The 16,209-nt window shown below is 39.3% G+C and overlaps 1 protein-coding gene across 1 annotated transcript in view; it reads right to left on the bottom strand.

Annotated features, from left to right (window-relative positions):
- Positions 1 to 16,209, bottom strand: part of FMN2 (formin 2) — a 244,214-nt gene that overhangs the window by 154,206 nt on the left and 73,799 nt on the right. The window contains exons 5-6 of the mRNA XM_048843776.2: positions 4,490 to 6,090; positions 3,217 to 3,361 (exon numbers count right to left, since the gene is read on the bottom strand). Coding sequence (XP_048699733.1) covers positions 3,217 to 3,361; positions 4,490 to 6,090 — 1,746 coding nt within the window. The remainder of the gene's footprint in view (positions 1 to 3,216; positions 3,362 to 4,489; positions 6,091 to 16,209) is intronic.

Below are 16,209 nucleotides of genomic sequence, written 5' to 3'. Positions count from 1 at the left end.
GAACAAGTAAAATTCTCCACTTGAAATTTGAAGCCAGTTGTGCTGTGCTGACAAATGTGTGCTGCTTTATGGAACAAAGAGGACAAAGCAAACTAAACTAACCCCACAGCTATTCCTGGTTTCTTTCATTTAAAACAAAACAAAACAAAACCCTTTCTATTGAATTATTTAATCTCCCTTTTCACACCACTTTATTTATTCTGTTTATGTCGCACATGTGGACAGGGCCGGCTCCAGGTTTTTTGCTGCCCCAAGCTCCAAGAGCGCAACTGCCCAAGCAAAAAACAAACAAAAAAAAACACCCCAAAAAAACCCAGAAGGGGGGCCAGAACGCCGCCCCTGGAATTGTGCTGCCCCGAGCATGTGCTTGCTTTGCTGGTGCCTGGAGCCGGTCTTGCATGTGGACATGACCACATGGGACAATAGTGCATGGCACGCCAAAGTCTGAATTTACAGTGCATCGCCTTGCCACACAGCAATATCTCATGCTACAGTGCACGAAAAGTTCCATGGCATGAACTACAGAATTCATAGCGCACTGCAGCCCCACCCACATGAGATATTACTCTGTGGCAAGCTAGTGTGCTGTAGCTTCACGCCCCGGCTTGCTACTATGCACTAAAGTTCTGTTTAGACAAGCCTGTATTCTTAGAGATGTGTTGCTGTTTCATTTGCTAGCTGGAGATAAAAACCATTGCAAGGCTCAGCTTGTGCGAACTCATGTTCACTTTGAGCAACAAATACAATAATTTAATCACAGGAAAGCAAGGCAAACCCCATACAGTGAACAAAGTGACACATTTTTCTTCCCTTTTTTGTTAAAGAATTGCTGTAAAAGTCAAAAAAGCCAAATGCAAAGGGGAAAAAAATCCACTAATACAGTCACAGAACATTAAAAGCTTATAAACTTATATAAATTATATTTCTTATAATGTAAATCATGCAGATGGACAGCACAGCCACTTTATTACTGTGAAGGTAATGTACTGTGTAGGAAACTGTAATCAAACAGTTAAGAAGATGCCAGAACATAAGAATTCTAAAGTTACTTTAAAGGATTTAAGAAAACCAGAACTTCCATTGTATATATGTGGCATTGTTAGGGAATTTTTCACAAATATTTGCCACTACTATGAACATTTCTAGTCTGGTTCCTACAATGAATCATGAGATGCCAAAAATTCCTACATGTCATCCAGTCAGTATACACATGCAATGGGAGGGGAATTGTTTATAAAGCACCTTGAAAAACAAACCTTTATAAACCATCTATAAAACTATGAATCACATGTAAATGGGGCAGATAAATATTGCTACAAAAGTAGAACAAAAAAGGCTTTATTTCAACAAAATTTCAGCCACTGCACTTTTTCATTTTCCTGCTCTTCTGTGACATTTTGTGTGCGCACAGCCTCCATGTCATTCAGGAAAAAAATAAATAATTGGCCACGTACCTTACCGGTGTCTAAGTCAGTTGCACTAATGAAGAACTAACAGACTATTTGAGAAAAAACTCATAATAATTGGCAAGGGGTACAAATCAAAACTATTTTGAGGACAGGAGAAGACCAACATAGGCCCTAATACTATAAATTGTTCAGGCTACCTTCATTAGAACTGTGTGAAAACTACAGACTGAAATAGGCTGGCTGCACAGGGTCACTTGAGAAGACTACTTTGCACAGGCTACTCAATGTAACAATCCCAATTATACTGTCAGTTCTGCTGCTCCTCATCCCTGGATGCTGACACACAATCAGAAGATATCACATGCTTGAATGGCTGGCCAAATGACAGACCAACTTTTTAAATGTTACGTAGCGCTAAAGGAACAATACCTAGTCAAATAATGTCTGTGTAAAGATTATCACTAAACATTGCCAAATCTATGGCACTGAGATATTGAAGAGGACTGTTATAAAAAGCAGTCTGGGTTTGGAAAATTCCTATACTGTATTGCCCTGTATATGGACACATGAGAACCATAACCACCATAGAGAAACCACCACCATACCTGCAAGCCAATGACAAGTTTGAATGAGTGTTTCGACTGCTCATTTGAAAATTCTGATTAAGAGCATGTTCCTGTGTGTCATTCCTGTGTTAGTCTGATTATCAGACTACTAACAACAAAAGAAAGACTGATTGGAAGGTAATTTATTTTGAGCAACTAACTATTCAGAACTCTCTTTATGCTCATGTAGATGTGAGGCTGCAATAGCTTACGCACCAAGGCTTAACCTGCTTAGTAATCTTTACATTTATAATGGTCCGGATTTTTCCCAGTGTACTACAATTCTTTCAATTTCAAGAAGTTTTTTGATCAATGTATTTCTTCCATTTTGCTTTTTCATTTTTATTATGCATTCATGTGCATGTACTATATAAACAGATACACATACTATAAGCTCAGTTACTGTGGTTATTTTTATGGTAGAAGAACTTGGATGGACAGAAACTTCCAAGCATTGATTTTCAGATAAGTCACTGAATTCTTACCAGCCTTACCCATTATATTTACTTTAAAATACTTAATAAGAACAAATTGCAAACTATATATTGTGCACACATACACATATATTAATGTTAGATACTATATATAGATAGATACATATACTTGAAATTTCACCTGTGCTGTTAGAATTTTTTTTTTTCCCCAGAAACTCACTATTTTAATGGAAAGGAAGAACTATGCTTTTAGGAACATAACTTAGTTTAAACCTTGAAATCACTGAGTTTTTGAAGTCAGAATTGTTAGTTCCATTAACTTTCATATGTGTATGTGTAGTTCACAAGTGTGTAAGTAAACAAAGCTGTCAACTGTACTCTGGAACAACCACAACTATAATGTACAATTTAATCATATTTGCATATCTTATTTTCCCCCCAGACACAGGATAAAAGTTATGAGGTTTGTTTCTGGCTATTATTTTAGGTTTATTCTAGCCACTTCCAGACACCATGTAAAGATTTTAAAAGCAATTAATACAGGGACATAGCTTCATTTGACTACAGAGGAAGTTAGTAAATGTAGCTAGCTTCTAAAATTATTGCCCATACTCTCCTTTTTTATATATTTGTAAACAGCATGCAGAACAACAGTTTGAAAAACAATCAAACAAACAAACAAACCCCATACATCACAGCTTCCTATTGCAGCCCAGGTATGCGTAGATAGATACCGACCCAAAAGCATGGGAAATGAAGAGTACTCACTTGTTTAGCCTTTGTCTTTGTGATGGTGTCTGAAATTGGTTTCTTCCTCTCTTTAACAGCTGTTTTGGAAAACAGTTCTTCAAACTCATGATAATCTATAGAAGGCTCTTCAATTTTTTCCCACACAAGTGAAGCATTAGAATCTCTAAAGTTAAGCAAAAGACCTATGTAGAGCAATGTCAAACTAAATATAGTCACAAATGGTGGAATGAAGAAAAATAATGTTAATATTATTTTTGAGTGACTGCTACTTTCAGGATTAGCAGGAGTTTAATAGACTATATTTTGGATCTGAAGTCCTCCACACCCCAGTATGCTTCAAACTGCTTTCTATTCACATGTGCCACACAGTTTGTGTTATCACTAGCTCAGTATATAAAAAAAACACCAGAACTGGAAATAAGCTTGGGCTGAGAAAAGATAAACCCACTATTAAGTGACAAAAAATATGAAGGTGAAGAAAATGATAGGCAGGGAGAGAAGAATATTACTGAAATCAAAATTAGTATTTCCCTATGAGTATGAAATCAGTATTTCCATAAACAATGGGCATTCTGCAAAACAGAGAAATACATTAACAACAAATCTGATGTCAGCCAGAGCAGCGTCAAGCAACGAGGGTCACAGGCAAGTGGGCCTTTTACATCATAAGGTAGGAGACATGGGGAGCGAGTGTGCGCATATCATGGATTCATTTGGAGACTCAAACTACCTGAGTTTGCAAGTTGCTTGAGACAGGACCTTGGTGCTGGTGGAAAGGGAAAAAGGTACAAGCAACTTACATTTGAGTCACAAAATGCCTGACACGTATCACAATTTGAGAGCTGAGGGTCCACAGAACCTCATAGGATCAGGCCCAAAGTTATCCAGAAAATGGTTCTTTAAAAGATTTCTCAAACAGTGCAAATATATACATTTTTCCCCCTCTGCACTGACCTGTTCTATATAAAAAAAGGGGGGGGGGGAGGGAAATAGCACTTCTTACTAATATGCTCTCTGTAGTTCATAAAGACAGTATTGAAATATTACCTTTGTAAAATAGCTTTCATGGGTAATAAGCAGTTTAAGTTTAATTTTAACATACAAAATGCTAAATGCAATGAGCATTTTATTTAAATGGCAGTTAAAATTAAAATTGCAATTATATGAAAATGTGTATGTTGTAAAGAACTATTTACAAGACACTAAAGCACTTAGTTAATTTCACCCCATGTTATTGAAACACGCTTGGAACAAAAACAAATTCTCCATCTTCACGTTGTACATATTTTACCTTTTACTATGAAGCTGAATTCTTGTCCAATAAAGAGGCTTCATGGGTCGAGAAGGTTCTATTGCATGTTTCCTGCTCCCTTTATCCTGATTCATCCCCAGTACAAATAAACCGACTGGTAATGGAGGAGGAAGAACCCCACAGACTTGTGGAAGGCCAAAAGTTGGCAAGAAGCCTCCCTGGGCTGGTGGTGGAAGAGAAAGAGCTGCCCCAGGTGGTGGCGGCGGAGGGGCAGGGGGCGGCATTCCTACACCAGGCAGTGGTGGGGGAGGGGGCGGCATTCCTACACCAGGCAGTGGTGGGGGAGGGGGCGGCATTCCTACACCAGGCAGTGGTGGGGGAGGGGGCGGCATTCCTACACCAGGCAAAGGAGGTGGGCATGGGATACTTGCACCAGGCAGTGGTGGGGGAGGGGGCGGCATTCCTGCACCAGGCAGTGGTGGGGGAGGGGGCGGCATTCCTGCACCAGGCAGTGGTGGGGGAGGGGGCGGCATTCCTGCACCAGGCAAAGGAGGTGGGCATGGGATACTTGCACCAGGCAGAGGAGGGGGTGAGGGTGGGGGAGGCATTCCCATACCAGGCAAAGGAGGTGGGCATGGGATTCTTGCACTAGGCAAAGGAGGGGGCGGGGGAGGGGGGGGCATTCCCACCCCAGGCAGAGGAGGGGCCGGAGGTATTCCTGCCCCAGGCAGAGGAGGGGCCGGAGGTGGGATTCCCGCACATGGAAGAAATGGGGGAGCGGGAGGCAGTGGCATCGCTCCATCAGGCAAAGGTGGGGGTAGAGGAGGTGGCATAATTATGCCAGGCAACGAGGAGCCCAGGGGTGGCACTGCTGTGCCAGCCAAAGGCAAGAAAAGTCCTGAACCAGGCAAAGGTGGTGGGGATGGGACACCTGCACCAGGCAAGTGTGATGTGAAGGAAGAGCGTCCTGCTCCAGGCAGGGGAACAGATAGTTCTGTGCCAGGCAGTGGGGGTGGGATGCTACAAGTGGGTTCAGAGGATACAGAAGGGAAACAATCACTGCAAGTCACACTCTCAGTACTTCGAGACTGATGGGGAGCTGGCGATACAGTCGCTTCTTGAAACAAAGAAGAGGATAGATCCGTGTCAGGTCCTGCACGAGGTGGCTGTGATGTACTTTCTGTGGACTGGCTTTCATCGAGCTGCGTCGAGATTAGTTTTGGTGACAGAATTAAAGATACTTCAGAACAATATGTGGGATGTAGTTCAAAAGTTGGCAACGGCTGAGATGGCAGTTCAATTTTATCCCCTTCCAGGTGGGGAGGAGACTGTGGCAGTGCGTTGGCTGAAGGCTTTGAGTGTGTAAAACTATCTTCTACTGGTGAAGTTTGTACTGATTTTACTTGTAAAACTGTTTTGGGTAGAACATTCTCTTCATCTGTTTGAAGATCCACATTACCACGTTCCCCACAAACTGGGTGTCCACTCTCACTCTCTTGGTCTCTGCAAGGAATCTGTGCCTCCGTTGGGGCTGGGAACTGTTTCTCCAGTTCTGCAATTTTGGTCCTCAGATCCTCGATGGTTTGTTCCAGCTGCTGAATTACATTAGCACGCTCCTCAGATTTCAACTCGAAATCATCCTTCAAAAAGAAAAAATAAATCAACACACAGAAAGAGGAGATAACCGTTATCAGCACACATGGGCAGTGAAGCTAAATAGGGATTAGCACCATCCACTGCTAGAGAAAGCAATTTGCTTCTACACTCTGTAAGAATGGAGACACCATATTCCCAGGTACAACCTACTATGGAAATTAGTTTAGGCACTCACACTATAATTAGTGATTATAATGACTTCATCAGCATGTGTGTTCTTTATATTGTGATGTTATTCTCCTGTCTATAGTACTGCTTTCCAAAGATGGACAAAGAACCGCAGAGCAGTAGATTAAAAGTACTGCAACTCTCTTTTTATGGTTAGATGTAATAGAAGAGTTATACAAATACTTAAATTTGCACACATTTTCAGTAATGACTGAAAACATTTTAAGTATTTCTTTAGTACACTATTACTGTACAGGATAGACCGGGTGAATGACCAAATGTTACATTTGAATACATGCTAAACTAGCCCAGGCCTTATTCACCCAAGAATGGATAAAAGAAAACAATATGGAACCAATTTTTAAAAGAATGCAATCATATTGGTGTACATGGCAAAGTTATGATGGCAGAAAGTCCTGCATGTTGAATACAGTAAGCTACACGGCATAGTATTTGAGCTTGTAGAACCATAACTAACTGGAAAGAAAAATGACAAGAAATAAGACAAAATTAGGAGCTACTTCTTCTCCCCAAGTTCAGGAAGCATCAAAACTGCTATGTTTAAGGGCATAAAACAACCACTAACAAAGAGGGATTAGGGAGAAGCTTCCTTTATGAGACGGTTATTCCCTAATTGCCAACTTTGAAGCTTCTTGCAGTTTCCTCTGAAGCATCTAGTACTGGTGGAAACAGATTACTGGAATATATGGACTATTCAATTGCCAATTCCTATGTTCCTAAATAAATACCAGTAATGGAGTGTGTTCTGTTTAAATGGAGATGTGCTTTATCAAAACGCATCACGAGGAAACAATGTAGCCCAGGGATAGTGAATAGTAATGACTGGTGCTTTATCAGGACCGCAATTCAAGAAGCTAATCAGGCAATAGATACATCAGAAATTCTGAAGCATTTCAATACAAATGTTCCCAGATAGAGATTTAAGGGAACAGGAATGCTAAAGTTGAATATTTTTTTCCCCACTGCTGTACTTCATTAAATGTTAAGGATTTTTTTAATGGTATCCTCTCTTGACTGGGACAACAGAACAACAACAGGGAGTCAGTAAGGTAGATTGTGTTTTACAGTCTGTTCTGCACACATTCAGAAGATGTGGGGTTTATTTTTCCATTCTCTGCTACAGATTTCCTTGGTGACCTTCGGCAAGTTACAACCTTTTTGTGCCTTTTGTCTCCCTTCTGTAAAATGGTAAGCCTCACAGGTGAAATTCAGGCTTCATCCAAGAACGTTTGAGAGTTACTGACCTCAGACACAATGGTGAGGAGTACCACAGAAGCATCTGTAAATGAATGCCCAATATCTAACAGAGTAATAGCCTTTACTTGTCTCCCAGTCCTGAAGATTATGCTTGTCATCTCATACATGACACAAGAATATATTTTAAAAAACAGCTTTCTTTGTTGTAAGCAAAGTTCTCACTACCAGTAATGATATATTCATAGCTTACTAAAATAGTTTCTACCGAGTTGTTTTCTGAACACAACATTTCAGGCATGTGTTTATCTTGGGATTTCCCAGGTCTCCTAAAGCATTCACTAAAATGAAATAGTAACAAGCGACTAACTCAGATTGCTCTCTACTCGAAGCAATTTACATCAAGTTACAATGCTCGGTCTCACAGAAGGTCTGAAGAGTCATTTGGATCTAAAATTATGAATACTGGCAAACGGTTCTCCCTATCAGATTTTAATGTGTAGGTAACAAGTTAAAGCAGGGACTGGGTGGCCATATATTTGTCTAGAGGTGGGTGCTAGTTACTGGCTGCTCAGCCAATAACTACATAGTGCTTTAAACAGTAACCTGGAAAGAAAGGCTAAAAGATAGCTTTGCCTATTGCTTCAGCTTCAGTTACAGGATATTCTGCTGGTACCTTTTTTATTATACATCCCATTAAAATTCAATCCATTTTATTAGCAACATTTTTGTTGAAAAACTTTATTATAATATAAAGGACAAACATTTTGGATTAGAATGTGTAAGTATGATGAAAAGAATATTACAGAACTTCATCCATCCCCATTATTCTGGTGTTTGTACATTAAGATCAATTTCTCAAAAATAAAAATAAAATACATACGTACTAGGACTATTTATACATACCAAATACCTATACAAATTCAAACATCAACTCTTCAGAATTCACTTGAGAAATATGACCATCCACTTTCAGCCATCGTAATATTCACTGGCTGCCACTTTTAACTTTTTTATAATGTTTAAATAATAAAAAAAAAATTAAAGATATAGCCTTCTAATTTGTATCTAAAGGAGAAATTACATCCCTGCCATAAACCTATTTAAGTCAATAGAATTACACCAGAGATTAATTTGATCCATTTTACTTGAAGCTAATGCTCTAAGAATATTTAATATGGCAATGATTCATCTGTTGGTGAAGAATTACCACTGTTAATATTAATTCAGAACAAAGGGCCACTTAGTCTGCTTTTTAACATGTTACCATATCCATGAACAAAATATAGTCCTTGAAACTTAAAATTCGTCTCGACCTGCAGGAAGGCACTGGAACTCAGTGTTACACAGTGGAATTCATCCTATGGGGCTGAAAATCCATTGCAAGAAAATAGGAATTTTAAAGCTTCATGATCACATTTAAAAAAAAAAAATCATAGGGCAATTAAGAGATGTGTTAAGCAATTACTCCAAAGGCAAACAAAAATGGGTAGCTCAGTGGAGGTGGTCTTCACATGAAGGTGAAGCAGAACTGCATTCCATCATTTTGTAGTTTATTTTAGCAGTCTTTTTGAGATAGGAGGTTACATAATAAGGAAGGAGGGAGTGGATTTCTTGTCGAGTTCTTAATGTTTCAGTCTATCAGGGTCTCAGAGATGCCTGAAAAAATTAACTGAGAAAAGATGTCCTAGCTTGAGACAAATCTTGGAAAACATTTGTGTGTCCAAAGAGACTTATACCAATTATATTTATTGAGGAAAACAGTATTTTTATGCTTTGACTATATAGTATTTGGAATCATTTACTTTAACACCCAAATGTTTTCCAAGATTTGTCTCAAGCTGGGACATCTTGCCTTAGTTAATTTTTTCAGGCGATGAAAGGATTGTTTCAAGAAAAACAAGACAATGACCTTCCACAGACAAACTGATTTGGTTTTTGAAACATCTCCTAGAATGTCCTTAAAAGATTAATTTAGTTTATCAAATCTAAAAACCTCATTGGGGAAACTGGAATTCTTTCTGTGAGTTCAGCCAGAGAGAAAACATTGAATCATTCATACCTTTCAATTTTGTAACATTCATACTAACCAAAAATTCCAAATGCTTAGGGATCATTTAAATATGGGGCACATAAAGGGTGCCCCAAATTTGAAATGCCAATGTATTTTGTCTGGTTATAATCATTGATCTCTTCCCTTCAGTTCTTTTGCTGTAAGTTAAAAAAAATAATCAGGATCTGCTCAGTACAACTAAAGTATAACTACATTAATTTCTATGTCCAATAATTCATAGAAAGGTTAAATCAAACCACCTTTGCTTTTAGAACTGGCCATTTCTGTATGTTTGAAGTAAATAAAGACTTTTTTACCTTGCCCATTAAGATGACAGCCCAAAGCTCCTTTAACCCTCCTTCCCCCAGCAAAAAGACTTGAGTTCTTCCCTCATGCCTTGGGTTTGCCTTCCCTCAGCAAACAATTATGAATGAGATACACTGAAGTTAAACCAAGATTTGCGTAAGTCACAGCAAGCTCTTAATATCCCTCAGTGGCAAGAAAGATTAGAAGCATTGGTTGATGAAACTTTAAATGTTCACGGAAACAGAAAAGGAAGGCATTTTTCTGCTGCACATGTAAACACAGACGAAAGCCACTTCCCAGGAACCTGAAAGGTTTGCCCAGGTAAAAGACTGATCATGAGAAAGGTCCACATTAAAGTCCAAAGGACAACTCCACAGCAAAAAACTGTGTGGCTTAAAAAGATGTTTGAGGGACCTCTGTCTTGCTTAGACTTCTTACCCAGGACATGGGCACTTTGAGGGAGTCTTCTTTCTGTAAAGGAAGAAAGAAAGGTGGAAGCTTAAGCCTCACTTTATCCAGGAAAAATGGGTTATGTATGATTCAAGAATAGGGAAGAAGAAAATAAGTATGTATGCACATTAATATACATTCCCTGAGATATAGAATTGGAGGGAGAGAAAATAATGTACCTTTAGCCTCTGAATATAAACTACCATTCTTAAATCAAAGATAATCTGTAATATTTCAAGAATAAAGACACATTACTTTCTACTTTTGGAAATTAACAGGTTTCTAGTGTCAGAGACTAAAAGCCGCCAAGCTGCATTTGTCCACCTCTGAGACTCTCCAGCAGTTTGTTACTTCATGTTCCAGATGAAGTTGACTCTGAGTGAGATCCATAATTAGACACTAAGCCGACATTTTTCATTTGGGATTTTATCCAGAACTTTATTGTATTGGTTCTACTAGGTTTGCAGGAAGAAGGCACTCTTTTTAACCATTCTGTCCACAGAATAATAAATTTTTCCAGGCAAAACAGAAGACAGGCTTGCGGGTCTTGCTTATCTGTGACAGTACAGCACAGCTTAAGGTTACAGTGCATTTTAGTCCTTTCAGTTAGGAAAAATTGATAACTTCTCAGATCCCTAATGGTCCAAGGTTAACAAGTTTTAACATCTATTCTGAGAGCCCTGCAGCCCCAGCATAAAGAAAGGAGACATGGTATTTAGCAGCTAAGTCTCCAGTGCTGCAGCTGGAGTTGTTGAATGCTATTAAATGAGATACACTACTACTGGGCATTTACTGAATTGTTTTCATATTCAGAACATCTTACAAAATATTATTTAATTAATCCTCCCACTCACCTTGTGACACACATATATATGTATATATATATATATATATATATATTCTTATTTTACAGCTGGAGACAGTGAGTTAAAAACTGACTACTTTGCCCTTGGCTTCAGGAAAAGTCACTGTCTGAAAGCCTGATTCCCAGTCTCTTGCTCAAATTTCTAGACAATATCTTTCTTCTCCTAATATATTAGCATTCCACAGGTTTGGGAAGGGAGATACTCTGAGGAGTAGAACATACTCTCCAGGCTTTGGTTATTCCTGGGAAAAACAGAGACTAGCACACAGGTAAATGTTCTAATAACAGTGGAAGATTTACTCTGCTACTTCAGTAGTTAGATCAGTTACTTAAAACTTAATTCCTCAAAAATAATTTTGGTTCTAATGTTGCTGACAGAATGAATTGCTTATAAAATTGCACTATAGTTTTTCTTTTGTGCTTTCTGATTTTGAATCCTGTATTTTTAAAAGTTTCCTGACAGCAGACATTTCATCAAAGACTTGTAATTGTAGGGCTCTCCCTCCAGTTCCCCATTATGTGTGTCGTTGTGTTTAATTTTCCCAAGACGACACGGAAATCTAGCAAGAACTAGAGGTCTATGTGGAACCATAGATAGATGAAACTACAAGTGCGTTTCTGGCCTCTCCATAGTATTTACCTGTACTGAAAGGGGGTGGGAATAAAAACAGGTATCATATACTATAGGAACGGAAAGGACCTATACAGGATACAGAAAGTATCCCTGCCCACTGTGTGTGAACCTTGTGAAGAAATTCAGTCTTGCAATTCAAGGAGCTCTCAATAGAGTGACCCCTGTAGTTCCTAGATGTAACAAATGAAAACCTGAGTTTCAAGGCGGTTTGCTGGACAGGGAATTGCTACTACATTCTTCTGTCTCTGAAACATGTTTAACAATCAGAATATACTCCTTTTCGGCCTTGTTCCCCCTAGTTTAGTGAGACAAGATATAATGGTGCTGTCTGATAGAAGCTGTATGTACAAGCACCAAAAGGTAGCCTTCCAAATAGAGAAGTTTGAATTTATTTATTCTCAGTGACATATGACAAGTGCTATACCCTAAACAGTGATTAGCAAAATAAGCCCCACACTGCATGAATGCTCTATTCTACGTAGGTTCTTATCTCATGTTTATCACATTAGTATCTGAGCACCTTCCAGTAGTATATTAAGCAACAAGCTTAGCATGTCATGTTTTGTTCTCCCATCCTCTCCCAAGGGGGAGTAGAGTGAATATTGGAGAATTTAGTTGTGGTAGGATTTTGTTTGTAAATATAGCAACATAGATGTGTTTGTTAGAGAAAGCAAGGTCAAAGAAATCCACCTGACCTTTGTAGCCAAAGGAGGTGAGGTTTGTGACGGTCCTTAGCTCCTGAGGGAGGTCATTCCACAGTCTCAGGCTCACCCCGCCAAAAAAAGCTGTCTCTGGCACATATGAGCTTTACCTTTGTTCTTTACTACCAGAGGAGTGATTTTGTTGACCACAGTCTTCATCCCAGAGCACTAGGCAATCTTAGTCCCAGGCCATTGAGCATTTTGAAGATAAAAACTGAGACCTTGACTGTGTCTCAATGTTCTATGGAAAGTCAGTGTGGAGAGTGGAGAACAGGAGTGGGATCATGGTAACCCATGTTGGTGAGGAGACGAGTTGCAGAGCTCTCTATTGGTTGGAGTTTTCTAAGCACAAGATGGTTCATGCCGAGGCATATCACAATGTCATATTCCAGCTGGGTGGAAAGGCATGAATAACGGAGGTCATATCATGATTTACCAAGACAGGACAAAGTCTTTAGCCAAACAGAGATGGCTGAAAGCATTACCTGCAGATGTTTAGCTTATGAAGCAAAATAGCTTAGCATCAGTGAGGAATCCAATAGCACTCCTAAACTTCTGACTAATTGTGAATGAAATGTCCTTTTAGGATTTTTCCTAACCCTGCTACAATCAAGAACCTCAAATTAGTTTGTTTTAAACCCCAGACACCTTAGATGAATCAGTTGTCTCCCCACCACGTTAAGCATCCCGGAGACAACACACAAGCCAAGCATTACCACCTTCCACTGATATGGTACTCCTTTGCAAGATAGCACAAGGAATGTTTTTTGCTATGTTAGTGAACAGGAATGCCAATGAAGGTTTTTGCTTAGGTTTGGTTTTGCTAAGAAGTATCCTTTATAAAGAAGAACTTAAGTCTTTGAGGCTGCTCATCTGATATAGTTGGGTGCTGGTAAAGAGTTTTGAAAACAGGGTGGGATCTACCAGTGGACTTAGAAACACAGTAGCGTGCCCACCTTTTCTATATGTTCCTAATTGTCCTGGAAACTGCCTTAGTTGCTTTGTCACTCACTCCAATGAGAAGGGAGTGCATACATGGGATGGGTGTGGGGGAAGGAGAGGATAGTCTGTACTAGATTTGAACATAGAACCTTAGATTGCTCACTGTTGCCAGCTCAGATGCTCTACTAGTGACCAAAGAGGGGGCTGGCACAATAGGGCTAGAAAAGCTTAAGTCTTCTAGCTTATGAAGCAACAATACCATGCTTACCTCTGCCAACACTCTGTGAATGTGCAGTAGTCCTGCCTCTTAGTGGAGCAGATGGATTGAGGATGAAGGACTTCTTAAAAGGTCAGGAGATATGGCCTGTTGGTTTTCTTTCCTGCTTGTTATGAGGTGACCATTTCAATCAGTGATTTACATAAGTCACCTTCCTTCTTTGCTTCTTTTATGTAAATTTGTCCTATGTAGGTAGGTATGTAGATTGAGTTTTTAGGTTAGGGAAGTCCAGAAATTTTGGCTAAGCTTTTATCATAAGAATGTTAGAACATACCCACCCTGCCCTGGGAATGGAAATATAGCAGAGTTTGAGCTGCCATAGACATTAACATTTTGGCACACTTGACAAAAGAGATGACCCTCCACAAGTTGGGCTACACACAGATAGTCTCTTTTGCCCGTCTTTGGTTCTATTTTAGGCAGCCCCCTTCTGAAGATGTTGGCCTACCTAAAAATAGACCAAAGACTGGCAAAATAGACTTTGTAGCTCAGTTTGTGGAGGGTTATTCCATTTTGTATGTATTAAGAATAGTACAGGCATGTTTCTTGTATTGCTTTTAATATATGGTCTTACTATCCACAGATTAATTTATTTTCTGTTAGGAATGATTTTCCTAGCCATTAATGACTAGAGCCTCTTCTTCTAAACTGGGTGGGTTGAGACAGCCTACATGTGGGGAGCCCACTACCCTGCTTTAATTTCTCCTCCTGGAGCTCCAGCATTGAGTTGCAGAAGAAATTGTTGAGGAGTTTGAAGAGTTGACTTTCCCTCATGTTGGGTAACTGACCAGAGTTTATGACATTCAGACACCAGAGCCAAGAACTCTATAGAAAGCTCAGGAGGATACGCAATTTCCGGTCTTCAGGGATGTTGCGGAGACCACAGAATCATAGGAAGTCCCCAAAAGGGGCCATTGTCTCAGGCTTGTTGTCAGCAGGCTCAGGCAGGACAGCCTTAGTCACTGAGGGACACTCCACGAGTTTGGTGGCCTGGAAAGGTCAGATGGGAAGGTACTTGGGGCATAACATGCTAGAAAATTCTTATGCATCAGGAGTAGGCATCAAGAAATATTTACAGTGATGTGGTTATCCTTCCATATAGGAGGGGTTTGGTACTCTCTCACACCCCTGAAGTGTGAGCCTGATATTATGAAAAACCAGAGGTAGACAAAGGTTGGTGGAGCAGAATTGGTTCCCTGATTCCAATGTCTCTGCAAATTTGTCCATCACCAAACCTGAGGATGAGTTGATGGTAGGTATCTCTAACAATTCTAAGAAGAGGATGAGGTGGAAGGCAATATTAGAAGTGAAAAGAGAGGCCTCCATATGTCTTGCATCATTGACCATGAGGTCATTCAAAGAAAATGAGCCTTATTTAGGTCTCCATGGGGGCTCAAAAGTTTTTTGGTGTGAGGGTCTGAAAGAGCCTTACTTGCCATTTTAAAGGGAAAGGTAAATTATCAAAGGTAGAAGTTAGTTATATTATTCAATATACAGCTATATGCAAGGTAAAGCCTACCAGTTTTTTAGGTGTCGTTTTTATACCAATGTGCATATTCAAAAGGATACCGTCAAGCTAATTTAAATGAAAATATTTTACATACAAGTTCTCTTATCTTACAATGAACAGCTTAATTATTAAAATGAAAAGACCATTTAAGTGTGTTTTCTATTAAACTATTTACCTTGCTTACATTTTGCAATTCTAATCTGGGACAATACAAACAGACTAGAATTTAACTATAAACAAATGAAACCAACTAGTCAATCTTCCTTTTAGGTTCTCACTCTGTAGTTCAATGTATAGGTTGAAAACATGCCAAGGGGATGGACATGGATAAATTAAATACCATTTCCTATTAGATTTTTCTCAGTAAGTCAATGGAATAATTTGTATTCGTCTTAAAATTTAGTGAGGCACTTATTTTTACAAAGAAAATGGCTAGGCAGAAATCATTAGAATCTTCAACAACGTAAATGAAGTTACCCCTGTGGAAGACTGATACAGGCAAGAGAAGAATCAGGCGCCCCACTTCTGGGCCAAATTTGGCTCTAGGCTATCCTGTTAAACTAGGTGAGAGTAGCAGCCAGATTCAGAGATCAGTTCCGGTTGTTCTGCCAGAGAAACGTGCTCAGAAGAATTTTCTTTCAGGGAACAAGCATTCTTTGAAGAGCATTTTATGGAACTTTTGTTAAAACATGAATGTTTTTACCCTAGAATTTACTGGGACCTCAAATTAGGTGTATGCAATTGCTATAACAGAAAACTTATTTTTTATGATTCATTCAAAAAACCAATAGATTGCTTTTGTAAAGGTAATCATAGCTATAATTGAATACAGAGGACTTCATATAGATCACTATGCTAAAACATTTTTTAAATGGCAGTGGTGAACATATACTAGCTCCTTTCATTTCCACTCGTCTTTCCAACAAGTGAGAAGGTCCACATTTAGATCAGTTTAACAGTTTCTCTATGGGAAGCTCTTACT

The sequence above is a fragment of the Caretta caretta genome, chromosome 3, assembly GCF_965140235.1.
Source record: "Caretta caretta isolate rCarCar2 chromosome 3, rCarCar1.hap1, whole genome shotgun sequence".
Classification (NCBI taxonomy): Eukaryota; Metazoa; Chordata; order Testudines; family Cheloniidae; genus Caretta; species Caretta caretta.
This window is presented reverse-complemented; position numbering and strand designations above follow the sequence as displayed.